The following is a 13,594-nucleotide window of genomic DNA, read 5'->3' as shown; positions in this document are numbered from 1 at the left end:
TAATGTGGGAAACACAGCAGCCAATTTGTGCACAGCAAGCTCCCACACACAGCAAGGTGATCATGACCAGATAATTTGTTTTTATTATGTTGACTGAGGGATAAATATTGGCCAGTATACTGCGGATAACTCCCCTGCTCTTCTCCAAAATATGCCATGGGATCTTTTATGCCCACCTGAGAGAGCAGACGGGGCCTCAGTTTAACGTATCATCCAAAAGACGGCACCTCCAACAGTGCAGCACTCCCTCAGCACTGCACTGGAGTGTCAGCCTAGATTTTTGTGCTCAAGTCCCTGGAGTGGGAATTGAACCCACAACCTTCTGACCCAGAGGCAAGAGTGCTACCCACCCTCAATCAACATAACAAAAAATAGATTATCCGATTCCTTCTTCTCGATGAAACTGAGATTTACTTGTACGTCTTTCAAGTTATTATACTGTATTCACTGCTCACGATGTGGTCTCCTCTGCATTGGGGAGACCAAGCGTAGATTGGGTGAGCGCTTTGCGAAACACCTCCATTCAGTCCATAAGTGTGGCCCTGAGCTTCCGGTCGCCTGTCACTTTAATTCTCCGCTCCATTCCCACTCTGACCTCTCTGTCCTCGGTCTCCTACACTGTTCCAATGAAGCTCATCGCAAGCTCGAGGTACAGCACCTCATCTTTCCTTTAGGCACTTTACAGCCATCTGAACTCAACATTGAGTTAAACAATTTCAGAGAATAACCTCTGTCCAAATTATATTTCCTTTCCTCCTTTTTTTCTAAAATTCCCTCTTTTTTTTCTCTTTCCCAGGGCAGCCGGTGATGATTTTGCCATTCACACCCCATCTAGACTCATCTTTTGTTTCTTAACTTGTGCCGTTACCACCTTATTTTTGCCCATCATCCCTTTTGTCCTGTAAACTTTCCCTTTTGTTCCTTCCTCCCCTCCCCCTTCCCCTGCCCCAGCACTTGCTTAAGAATTTCTTACATCTCAGTTCTGACGAAGGGTCATTGACCCGAAACATTAACTCTGTTTCTCTCTCCACAGATGTTGCCTGACCCGCTGAGTATTTCCAGCAATCTCTGTTTTTATTTCAGATTCCAGCATCCGCAGTATTTTGCTTTTGTGTTATCACATTGCTGTTTGTGGGAGCTTGCTGTGCGCAAGTTGCCTGCCGTGTTTCCCACATTACAACAGTGACTTTGAGACACCCGGTGATGGCGAAGGCGCGATATAAATCTGATTCTTTCTTTCTTTGTTAAAAAAAAGATTTGCTGTGGCCTGTCTAATTAGCACTTCCGTCCCATTCCCCTCCTCCGGTTTTTATTATTGAAACTTTTGCTTTCATTTATGTTAATATTTTTCTTTCTATAAGCTAACATTGTAAGGCTTTACCACATGTCATGCTGCTGTTGCGTTGGGTTAAGTGCCATGCCGATATCACCGGCACCCAATGTCCGTATTACAGACAGATGGCAATGGGTGCATAATACCTGTCCTAGATTCCCCAAGGCTTGGGAGAGCCATTTTATTTTAACAGGTTTGCTTGCCGACTGCGCTGAGAAAATTTGACAGGTTTATTTTGGTGCTGTCAGCGTTAAATCAGATCAGTCAGGGTTAGTGACTCCAGCAAGGGTCTCGGGCGATACTGTGCTCGAGCAGCTCAAGGGAAGCTGCCTGCTCATACTATTGTCAGTGTTCTCTCATTTATTGAGAAATCCTCGACTGCCTATAGTTATCACAGCACAGAAGGAGGCCATTTGGCCCATTGTGTCTGTGCCGGCTCTTTGAAAAAGCTCTCCAATTAGTCCCACTCCCCTGTTCTTTTTCCATCACCCTGCAAAATGTTCCTTTTCAAGTATAGATCCAATTTCCTTTTAGTTCTGCTTCAACCACCCTTTCAAATAGTGCATTCCTGATCATAGCAACTCTCTGCCTAAAAACATTTCTCCTCATCTTCCCTCTGGTTCATTGCCTATTTCCACCTCCGTAACATCGACCGTCTCCGCCCCTACCTCAGCTCAGCCGCCGCTGAAACCCTCATCCATGCCTTTGTTACCACTAGACTTGACTATTCCAACGCACTCCTGCTGGCCTCCCACATTCCACCCTATGTAAACCTGAGGTAATCCAAAACTCGGCTGCCAGTGTCCTAACTCGCACCAAGTCCCAATCACCCATCACCACTGTGCTCGCTGACCGACATTGGCTTCTGGTTAAGCAACGCCTCAATTTCAAAATTCTCCTCCTTGTTTACAAATCCCTCCATGGCCTCACCCCTCCCTATCTCTATAATCTCCTCCAGCCTCACAACCTCCAGAGATATCTACGCTCCTCTAATTCTGCCTCCTTGAGCATTCCTGATTATAATCGCACCACCATTGGTGGCCGTGCCTTCTGTTGCCTGGGTCCCAAGCTCTGGAACTCCCTGCCTAAACATCTCCACCTCTCTTTCCTGCTTCAAGATGCTCCTTAAAACCTACCTCTTTGACCAAGCTTTAGAAACATAGAAACATAGAAAATAGGTGCAGGAGTAAGCCATTCGGCCCTTCGAGCCTGCACCGCCATTCAATGAGTTCATGGCTGAACATGCAACTTCAGAACCCCATTCCTGCTTTCTCACCATACCCCGAGTAGTAAGGACTACATCTTACTCTTTTTGAATATATTTAGTGAATTGGCCTCAACATCTTTCTGCGGTAGAGAATTTCACAGGTTCACCACTTTCTGGGTGAAGAAGATTTGTCTAGCATGATTTCCCTTTCACAAATACATGCTGACTTGGACCTATCATATCACCTCTTTCCAAATGCACTGCTATGACATCCTTAATAATTGATTCCATCATTTTACCCACTACTGATGCCAGGCTGACCGATCTATAATTCCCTGTTTTCGCTCTCCCTCCTTTTTTTAAAAAGTGGGGTTACATTGGCTACCTTCCACTCCATAGGAACTGATCCAGAGTCTATGGAATGTTGGAAAATGACTGTCAATGCATCCGCTATTTCCAAGGCCACCTCCTTAAGTACTCTGGGATGCAGACCATCAGGCCCTGGGGATTTATCGGCCTTCAATCCCATCAATTTCCTCAACACAATTTCCCGCCTAATAAGGATTTCCCTCAGTTCCTTCTTACTCGACCCTTTGACCCCTTTTATATCCGGAACGTTGTTTGTGTCCTCCTTAGTGAATACCAAACCAAAGTACTTGTTCAATTAGTCTGCTGTTTCTTTGTTCCCAGTTATAACTTCCCTTGATTCTGACTGCAGGGGACCTACATTTGTCTTTACTAATCTTTTTCTTTTTACATATCTATAGAAGCTTTCTCAATCCATTTTAATGTTCCCTGCAAGCTTCCTCTCGTACTCTATTTTCCCTGCCCTAATCAAACCCTTTGTCCTCCTCTGCTGAGTTCTAAATTTCTCCCAGTCCCCAGGTTCGCTGCTATTTCTGACCAATTTGTATGCCACTTCCTTGGCTTTAATACTATCCCTGATTTCCCTTGATAGCCATGGTTTCTTCTTATGTGGCTGGGTGTCAAATGTATTTGTTTTGTGTTATAATGCTCCTTTGAAGCACCTTGGGACATTTTACTACATTAAAGGTGCTATATAAATACTAAGTGGAGAAAGAGCATCCGGGAGGGTGCTGAGCACCTCGAGTCTCGTTGCCAAGAGCATGCAGAAATCAAGCGCAGGCAGCAGAAGGAGCATCCGACAAACCAGACTCCCCACCCACCCTTTCCTCCAACCACTGTCTGTCCCACCTGTGACACAGACTGTAATTCCTGTATTGGCCACCTGAGAACTCACTTTTAGAGTGGAAGCAAGTCTTTCTCGATTTCGAGGGACTGCTAATGATAATACAAGTTGTTGTTGTGTCTTCTGGTTAGCGACCCTCTGTCCGTGGAAACTTTTGTTACTCAAACAAAACCCTTCATAATTTTGAACATCTCTGTAAAATTTCCCCTTTACCTTCTCTATTTGAAGGAAAACAATCTCAGCTTCTCCAGTCTCTCCACATAACCTAAGTCCCTCATCCCTGCTACCATTCTAGTAAATCTCCTCTGGCCCCGCTCCAAGGCCTTGACATCCTTCCTACTGTGTGAAGCCCAGAATTGGCCACACTACTCCAGCTGAGGTCTAATCAGTGATTTATAATGGTTTATTATACCTTCCTTGCTTTGGTACTCCATACCGCTTTTATAAAGCCCAAGATTCCGTAAGCTTTTTTAAAATCAGCTTTATCAATTTATCCTGCCACCTTCAAAGCACTGTGCATGTGAATTTTTAAAAAAAATTTAAAAATTCATTAAGGGATGTGGGCGTCGCTGACAAGACCAGCATTTATTGCCCATCCCTAATTGCCCTTGAGAAGGTGGTGGTGAGCCGCCTTCTTGAACCGCTGCAGTCCGTGTGGTGAAGGTACTCCCACGGTGCTGTTAAGTAGGGAATTCCAGGACTGACTCAGCAATGATGAAGGTACAGCCGATATATTTAATGGTCCTAATACCGACCTCCCTGGGATACACCACTGTATACCTCTCTCCATTCTGATAGACAATCGTTCACCACTACTCTCTGCTTTCTGTCTCGAAGTCAGAAAAGAGAAGTTCACAACAGAAAAGGCACACTACCTCTGAGAGTCCTGCTGCATGTTTCATCTGCTCCCCACCAACTGAAGCAGTCTGCCCAAGGCAGGGGGGATTGGAAGGAGGCAAAGAAATAGAACAGGCTGTAGCCGATGATGCAGTTGTAGTAAATAGTTACGAACGTTGCCACAAGGACCATGGTGATCCCCACACCTTCAAATGGATCAAGAAAGAGAAGCTTAAGTTAGAATATTCCAGCTATTTAATGCACCAGAGGGATGAGCTTCAATGGGCCTAGTCGCACTTTCTTACCTCTGGCTTTTATTATCTTCTTAACTGCTTCGCGGGATCACACCTATGGGTGCCGGCAGCCTCTTTACCCTCACCCAAGTGGGTATTGCTTAAGCGTGAGGCCAAATAGCAAGTGCCAGCCAGATAATCAGCCGTGAGCAGGCAGGCAGCTTCTCCTGCTCCAGCTGACATTGTGGTTCGGAGCTTCCTGGTCACATGATCAGAAGATAGGCTGGAATTGGGAAAGCCCATCAACCATTGGATCTCATTCTTCCAACTCCCACCATCTTTCCATTGCCACCTCTAACGTCCAGATTCTCCGGGACCCACAGAAATAAACACTCAAAATCTCTCCTGGGCCATTTTTTGACCAACCTCCAGCGGTAGCAGTCCCGTTAAGGACTGCTGATTAGGCCGCCCTGCGGCCTGGTAAAACTGTGTGGGGTGTGCTGGTTACATTCTCTGTCTAGTTGTACTTGAATTTTACAATCAAGATCACAACTTGCCTATTTAAGCCTCCGTCTGCCCACCTGAATATGGCATCAGGTAGGCCTTGGGCAGCAAAGGGGCAGTTGACGTGCCCTCTGCTTTTCAATTGTTGCCTACCTGCTTTTCAGCCACAAACTGGATGCCTGTGAGTTGATTTTTTCCCCCCATAATATTAATTAAACAAATGATCTCGTTTTGGAACCAAACAATCATTAATAACTGAAAGACAGATAGAGTTCTCCAGGTATTGGGTCTAATCCCTGATTAAATTTGGAATGAGGAAATAAAACAGATCACACACTGTGTCTGTCTCCTCACTGTCTCAGCCTGTCTTTGTAAAGTGTACAACAGATCAGATTGCAAACAGTAAATCAGCAAGGCTGGCTGAAACCTCCATTAACCAGTACATTCATGACCCAGAATTTGCTGGAGTGGGGCACCTGGTGCCATACGACGTTAGTTAGACATTCTCCTGCACCTTTCAGCTTGAAAAATTTTGGGCTGAAATTGCTGGAAGTGCAAGCTGATAACAGGACAGCTGGAACCTTAGTGAACAACGGGACCAACAGTGTATCTCCTTAACCAATGAGAATGAAGGACAGAGAAAGAAACAGAAAACGACGGAGGAGGTAATGTGGTGAAATAGAGCCAAATTATGTACAGAAAGAGAAATAGAGAGTGAAAGAAAGATTGGATTAGATAGAGAAAAAAAAGCGACAGAAAAAAAATTATAATTTAAAATTGTAAAAATCTCTAAGAACAATTTACTATCTGCAGGAATGAGACTCCACACTTTAAATTGTTCCCTTTCTGGGCCAGAGAGGTTGAGAGGCATGGCAGGAATGGAAATCTCCTCATTAAAAAAAGTACTTACCATCCTTAACTTTCTGCGGCGAGTTTAATGGGCAATTAATGTGCAAATGAAGCAATTTCATGAAACAGGCGGGGAGGTTGAAGGCGAGCTGTCCTTTTCGCACAGTTAATGGTGGAGCGGCACAAATCGTCCAGGCAATTCATAATTCACGGGCGTCTCTCCCTCGCCACAAGTTGCTGAACGATTTCCACATTAAAAGCAGGGTGCACATCAAACTCGCCGTTATTTTGCCAGCAACTTCTGGGCCGAAATGAATTAAACACGATTACTCATTTAAACTGTTGCGGAGCTTGCTGAATAATCACTAACCTTGTAGCATTGGCACGGCTTTCCACACTGCAACAGGTCCGAGGCTGGCAAACTGCCCAAAGGAGCATTCCAGGAAAAACAGGGGCATCCCGGCAAATATCAACATGACCAGGTAGGGAATAAGAAATGCACCTGGAAAATATAGGGAAGGAAATGAAAAGAGATTGTGTGGATGTTCGAGCGACCAGCATTTTTGTGTACATTTGGCGTGGAAACTATAAAGTCTATTTCTATACTAACAGTCTGTCGTTGCGTTTTGGATCCCATGATGTGGTCTATTGCTCTCTCGTGTCCCCTGCACCCCGCAGCATCCAAGATAGACAGCCCCTTACAATTCAGGTGTTCTTGATTTTGAACGAAAAGAGTTGCTATAAATTTTGCGGCACTGATCCAATTGCATTATAATCACACCCCGATACCATGTACTGGCAAGTCAAAGTGCACAAAGAACAATAGCCATGGCCAAGTGATTGAAGAGCGAGTAGTTACACAGTTGTTTGGAAGGGGAGTGGAGTGAGCGCTGCCAAGCAGGAGCCCTTCACATAGATTTCACACTAAGGTCGTGCCCACTCCGTGACCTCGTGTCGAATGATATGTTGCAGCGTCAAAAGGGAACCAAGCAGTACAAGTTTAAAAGAAAAAAAATTGAATGCAGGGAGACCTGAAAGGAAAACAGAAAATGTAAACAGAAGTTCCCAAACGTTAACTGAAAATTAAAACCGTTGCTAGATCGGGTCCTTTCTTCCTCTGGATCTAACAGAGAAAAGATTGATTTACTGCAGGGTCAAACCTCCCTGGGTTTAAGTCATTCGTACCTTGACAAAGCCTCCATTATTACACTTGGAATTGCTTCACTTGGGATTTGGTGCAATGCCCACAGCGAACAAAGGCTTTTGGTTTGACACAAAATGTAATGTGCACTTGAAGTACCTTGAACTGCAAGGCTACAGACTAAGAGCTGGCAAATGGGATTAGGCTGGATAGCTCTTTGTCAACCGACGCAGACACAATGGGCCAAATGGCCTCCTTCTGTGCCGAAAACTTCTATGATTCTATGAAAGGGGATGACTTGGAAGTGTCATGACAGCATTGATGGAAATGAGTTTTGTGACCTGCATCATAGGTTCACAGGCCACTAGCAGACATAACAGTGAAGTAAGAGCGGGGGGCAAAATAGGTGTGCAGAGGATATAAGAAGCACATGGTTGGTTTTACCAAAACAGAGTCAGCTAACTGATCACGGTGGAGGGTCAATGCATGAGAAATCTCAGGCTCACAACGGAGATTGTGACTGAGGTGTTCTCCCTGGCCCACACAGCCCCACATGGCAGTCAACCAGCTGGAACATGCAATGGATAGCAAAGAAAGTCATCATTGACCTCAATGTTTATGCTTTCAGGGATTATTTCAAATTCAAGTCTGCCGTAGATACCTTCTCAGGTTCAGTGATGTCAGTCTCTCCCGAATATAGTCTGGACATCTTACTTTTGTGGGAATTGACTCACTGCAGCCAATATCTACAGCTATGATGTTGGCGTGCAACAATATTGTCTTCTTGTTGACTTAACGTGAAGGGTGCAAAATTCATGGGAACCCCCCCCGCAGTGTTTGACTTATTGGAAAGGAAATTTAATTTGGAACTATCTACCAGAAAGTTTGAAATTCTAAAGTATACATGGAAGAAACTACAAACTTTAATCAAATTTGGGATTTTACGAGACAAATTCAGTCTGTGTGAGCAGGGCTAGAGAACTAAAGGATGGCTATCCTATAAAGAAACCAGTTTGAGTATTAGAAGATTGACATACCCGAGACAAGTTAACATTTTAATGAGCCCGCCTAAATATGACAAAGAAATACCAAGCCCGCCAAAAATTAAACAAAGAATCCGGGCTGATTTGGTGTGAAGATTAGGACAGCTCAAACAGTATAACTGAGCTCTGCTTTAACAGAGCTCAGTTATACTGCTATGCAGTTGCTACTGCCTCAGAAGACACTGCTAGGGGCGCTTAGCATCAAGAAGGGAGAGAGACCACCATAGCAGTTGTAACTAACTTCTCCAGCCTTGACGTCCTGAAATCGGAAAAGGAAGGAAGAACATCACCATCGCGGCAGCAACCGACCACAGCTAACGTAGTATCATCAAAACCACTGCGATCGACCAACTTCGAAACAAAACTCCACAAGGAAGAAACCAAAGAATCGAAAGTTTCCATTCTGCAATCTAAGTCCTGACTACCAACAGGTGAAAACATTACCTAAAGAGACTTTAAAACTATTAGCGGACACCACCCAACTGAAGATTGCACAGTAAGAAGTCTTCTCCGACATTCGGGGTATGGCAAGCAGAACCTACAGAATCTAGCAAACCCTGAAATCGTGAACCACTGCTAGCTAACCGCAAAGGATTGGTGAGCATAGTCCCTGTTTGTCCTGGACTTTAACCTAGTCAGTGTTAGGTATTAGGAGGTGGGAGGTGTATTATTCACTGTAACCCCTTTGAATGTGTGATGTACTGTTCTTTATTTGAGTGATTATAAGTGTGACATTGTATTTTCTTGTCTTTAATAAAATCAAAGTTCTTTTGCACCAAACCAGTTGTCTCTTGCACTTTATCACATCCCCCAAATAAATCCAGAGTCTAGAACCCAGGGAGTGGGAGCGATTCGAACCGCTCCGAAGGTCAGTGGTAAACCTGACCCCGGAGACCACCTCTTACAAAATGGTGACCGCGGCAGGACTCTGGTATAAGGGATGTGGTGCAGAGAGTGCTGGTTTGGGAGAAAGAACCAAGATGGAAGAAAGGATTTCCTCCTATGTGTATAAGAAAGTGAATGTCACTATAGAGTGGGTGCTTGGTCTATTGCGTGCTGAGTGTCCGGGAGATGCTGCAGCCCAGTGGACATCAAGCAAGGACCATAAAGACTCAGTAGAAAAGGCAATTTGGCTGGTCTGTCGACAGTGACAGGTCCGACTCCTAGACAAAACCGTTGAGTCACTACAGGCAGAATTATGGGAATGTGCAGAGACATCACAGGAAAGGGCTATGGCAGAAGAAAGGCTATGGGGAGAACAGGGAATGGCCCAACTAATGGAAAGGTTTAAGAACAGTCAGGACTATATATTTGTCAGGTTACCGAGGCAAAAAATAATGAAAAGATACTGCGGGAGGAAAGCACTCGCCTCACCCGACAAGTAAAAGAGCTGGAGGAGAAATTAAGAGACGTACAGGCAGCTTATAAAGTAGCTAGCACTAACGGGTTTGAGTCAGGAGACCACGGTCCCTGCCAGCAACAAATCAAGAGTTTAACCCTCGCTCTGTCCAAGGCAAAAGGCATGGTATGCCTAATAAGCCCGGGTACGGCCCAGGTAAACCTGGAAGAGAAGGAGGAAACTGTTCAACCACCACCTGTGGCGCCGGTGACTATACCGGTTCAGCAACAGGAGGGGCGAACGAGTTGCAGGGCAGACAGGGGTAGCAGACCACCACTACCGGTGGCGCCGAGGTTCAGCTCGGCTTGGCAGCAGGGAGGAGGGTTAGGCAAGCCAGAACAAGAAGGGCCAGAGCCGGGGCCGATGTGCCTGGTCCGACAACAGAAGTTCGGCCCGCTCACCGATGCTGGGGATCAGGGGCCCCTGGAAAGTCAGTTTGTGGTTCCCCACACTACCCAACAGCTTAGGGCTATGATAAGTCACCTGGGAAAGCTCACTTCAAAGGGAGACCCCTGGGTTCACTTTATGGAAGTGGAACAAGCAGGGGATATTAACGGGTGTGATGATGCCGAGATAGCAAAGATGCTCCTCCTCTCACTGGACGGCAAGCTGTACCAGTCCCTCACTGCCGAGAGCAAAAGGGGGCAGAGAACATGTGCCGCCGTCCCGGAAGACATTCTAGAAGCCATGGGCTGTAATGACGGGAGTCCCTTCTCCAGAGTGGAGAAGACAGTGCAGCTCACAGGGGAAACCCCACAGGCTTTCGCAGACAGACTGTGGCCTGTGCACCAGGGCGCCGATGGTGGGGACTCAACCGGGGTTACCTAACCCGGGACGAGAGAGCCCATTGGCTCCGAAGCCTGGTGGCAAACAGTTTGCCACAAATAAGAACAAAGGCTGAGGCCTGGTTTGACCTGAGAGATCCCCAGCCACCAAACAGTGGGTGGTTAGGCAACTGACACTAGCCTACTGGAACAGCAGGGGTATGGAAGAGAACCCACCCAAGGAGAGGGCACATGAATTAAGGCCCCACCAAGCCAAGAGGGAATGACGCCACGAGGGGGGCAACCCCTCCAATACAAAACGTACCTGCTTCGGGTGCAGAAAGAGTGGGCACTGGAGAAAGGATTGCAGGAACTCTTGGAGGGATAACATAGCTAAGAAACCCCCAGCACCTGCCCAAAAGGCCGGACCCAGACCCGGAGCACAGAGTTCTCCCTCTTCCTTTGAGGAGTTATTGGCCGCGCACCGGTCCAAATTGGGTGGCCCAGGGAAGGTAGCTACGGCCATCGGGAGGGAAACCCCATCCACCCCGCCAAATCCCGACCCATGACTAGAACCGGTACTGCCTGTGTACCTGTGTCCCCTAGAATACGATGCACATAAGGGACCGTGTGTTAAGATGGAGGTGGAGAATGTGACAGGGACCTATCTGCTAAATACTGGAGCTTCAAGCACCATGGTATACACAGATAACCCAGTCGCCTCACCTCTATCTAACGGGGTCCAGTACAGTCTCTAGTGGGTTTCACAGGGAACGAACAGGCTGGGTTATTCTCCAAGCCGCCACCATTGGAAACAGGGAACCGTGGTAAAGGCAGGGATCACCAGCCAGCAGTCCCCGACTGTGGAAGTCCCACAGGGGACGTGGCAGACCCACAGACTGCACCTAGAGGGGCGGTGGACTGTGTTACTTGAGGATCTATCCCCCCAGTCATTTGGGACTCGGATGTACCCCCAGTAGCCAGAGCCCTAAGAAGGACTCCCCGCACGCCACGGTCTAAGATACCATGGTCACCAGCGCCACAATTTAAGTGGTTCAGCCCAGGGGAGGGACCAGCCGCGAAAGGCTACCTAAAATCAGGGACCAACCTGCGAGCAGGGACCCCCAGCCGGTAGCCTCTGGCGACGAGGGACCCCCAGAAGAGATCGTGGTGGACCAGTCACCAATTGGGAGACCCCAGCCCGCAGCCCTCGACCAGGTAGAACCCCCAGGGGATGAAATGAACCAGGCAGCCACCCCCAAAGGAGCGGTGCGCTGCAGCAAGGAGGGAACGTTCTCCCAATAGTGTGGGACTCAGACCCACCTCCGGTCCGGACACTCCAGGTCCGGCGGTACAGGCCGACCTACTACCGGCCCCGCTGGAAACCCAGAGGCCAAAGAAGAAAGGAGAAGGACAGGAATTAACCTGGCCACCCGGAGACCGGTGGCAGATATACATATATAGCACGATATGAATTTAAGTATGTTTAGTAAGGATCTAGCGTAGTGTAGGATTATCTGTGTAATGATAGTGACATAATTAGTGGGGTAAGAGAGGCACAGGCCGGGTAACATCTGGGAGTCGGAAAAATCTACCGGTATAGCTGTCAAAGGAAGCACCAGTACGATAAGAGTAAAACGGCTGTGAGATAAAAGTTAAAGGCAGACATCAGTTCCATAAGGAACGGAATAAGACAGCTGGCCGAGTAAAGACTGTATTGTGTGTCTGAGAAGAAATGAGCCCAAATTGGAACTCGGTCATCTTTGTCAAGCCAGAGAGCTTTTCTCAGGGCTGGACAATCTGTTTTATGTGCCTCTACAGGAAGGACAACAACATGAGAAGGGTCCTGTTGTTGCTCGCCCTGATAAGGATGAGCAGTGGTGGCCGAGGAGACGTGGAAGAATCCCTCATTTATTGGTGCTCAGGAGATGGAACACCGATCGTAACCGCCGAGGCTGGCACACCGGGTGTGGAAGAGCTCGCCGTTTACGCCCACGAGGGAAGGTGGCTAGGGTGGCTGGGGTCTAACCCCACCCGCCACTCCAGCCAGGAAGAGTTTACCTATGGGAATGCTTCCGTTCCATGCCCCAGGATACGGGTCGTTGCTGCGTTTGTCAGTGTTACGGAGGGAAAACGGGTATTTTTGACTTGTAATGGAAAGATTCCCCTGGGTAGATGGTAGTGGTTCAGGAAGCTGAGCAAGGACGCGGGAGACCAGGAATCTGACTGGGAAAGACTCGGTAATGACACGTACCATACCATCACGGAGACACTGTGAGGAGTGAAGGTGTGTTGGAACAATGGTGGGAGTCTGAACAGGGAATTTACGTATGCATGTGGGGGTCAGAGGAGATCTATCCCGCAGGCATATCAATCGCCTTCGCCAGGCAATGGCAAGATGAAGGGGACGGGATGGGGTGGGATTCTAGCCTACATGGGTGCACGGTCCCACACTCCCCCCTCCCAATTAACACCATTGAACTTAAAGCACACATTAAGAAATCCCTGCCCACGACCCCGCCAATACGCACAGTAATAGAAAGGTGTCCTACCACCACCAAGGGACCTAGGAACGGATTAGTATTGGTACTGACCAAAAAGGTGTTATACCAGGGGGTACACTATGCGGTAGCTTCAGTTATTTTAAACCTTACCGAGGTGCACTTACCTGCATGGTGCCCGAAGGAAACAGAGCAGCTATACCAGGCCCTACTCAGGGAAATGTTTAAGAAATTTTAGGAGTTAGACTTTGGTAATGTAGACAAAATAGATTTATACACCCTAAATGCTAGGGATACCATGGGCACGGGGAGCCCTAGAAGGGGAACCTTGAACGACATTTTTACTGCATATAATACAGGGTCCTCTCTAATAAATAGGCTAGATAATATAGAACTGCAAACACAGATAAATGGTTTAAAGAACCAACTGACAAAGATCCTGAAACAGGAAAACACAGCAGTAGGCTCAGAGCTACACGAGGACCAGGCTATGACGGTCCATTTAAAAGAGATAGGGGCTGAACTGGAAAAACATGCACAGACGGGAGGATCGAAATGCTTCCGACCAGGCGG

At 47.2% G+C, this 13,594-nt stretch overlaps 1 protein-coding gene across 1 annotated transcript in view; it reads right to left on the bottom strand.

Annotated features, from left to right (window-relative positions):
- Window positions 1–13,594, bottom strand: part of LOC139266163 (sodium- and chloride-dependent neutral and basic amino acid transporter B(0+)-like) — a 287,898-nt gene that overhangs the window by 229,681 nt on the left and 44,623 nt on the right. Inside the window, exons 4-5 of the mRNA XM_070884004.1 lie at window positions 6,544–6,675; window positions 4,626–4,793 (exon numbers count right to left, since the gene is read on the bottom strand). Coding sequence (XP_070740105.1) covers window positions 4,626–4,793; window positions 6,544–6,675 — 300 coding nt within the window. The remainder of the gene's footprint in view (window positions 1–4,625; window positions 4,794–6,543; window positions 6,676–13,594) is intronic.

Source organism: Pristiophorus japonicus, chromosome 6 (genome assembly GCF_044704955.1).
Source record: "Pristiophorus japonicus isolate sPriJap1 chromosome 6, sPriJap1.hap1, whole genome shotgun sequence".
NCBI lineage: Eukaryota > Metazoa > Chordata > Chondrichthyes > Pristiophoridae > Pristiophorus > Pristiophorus japonicus.
The sequence above is the reverse complement of the archived record's forward strand: the minus strand, read 5'-3'. Positions and strand labels throughout refer to the sequence as shown.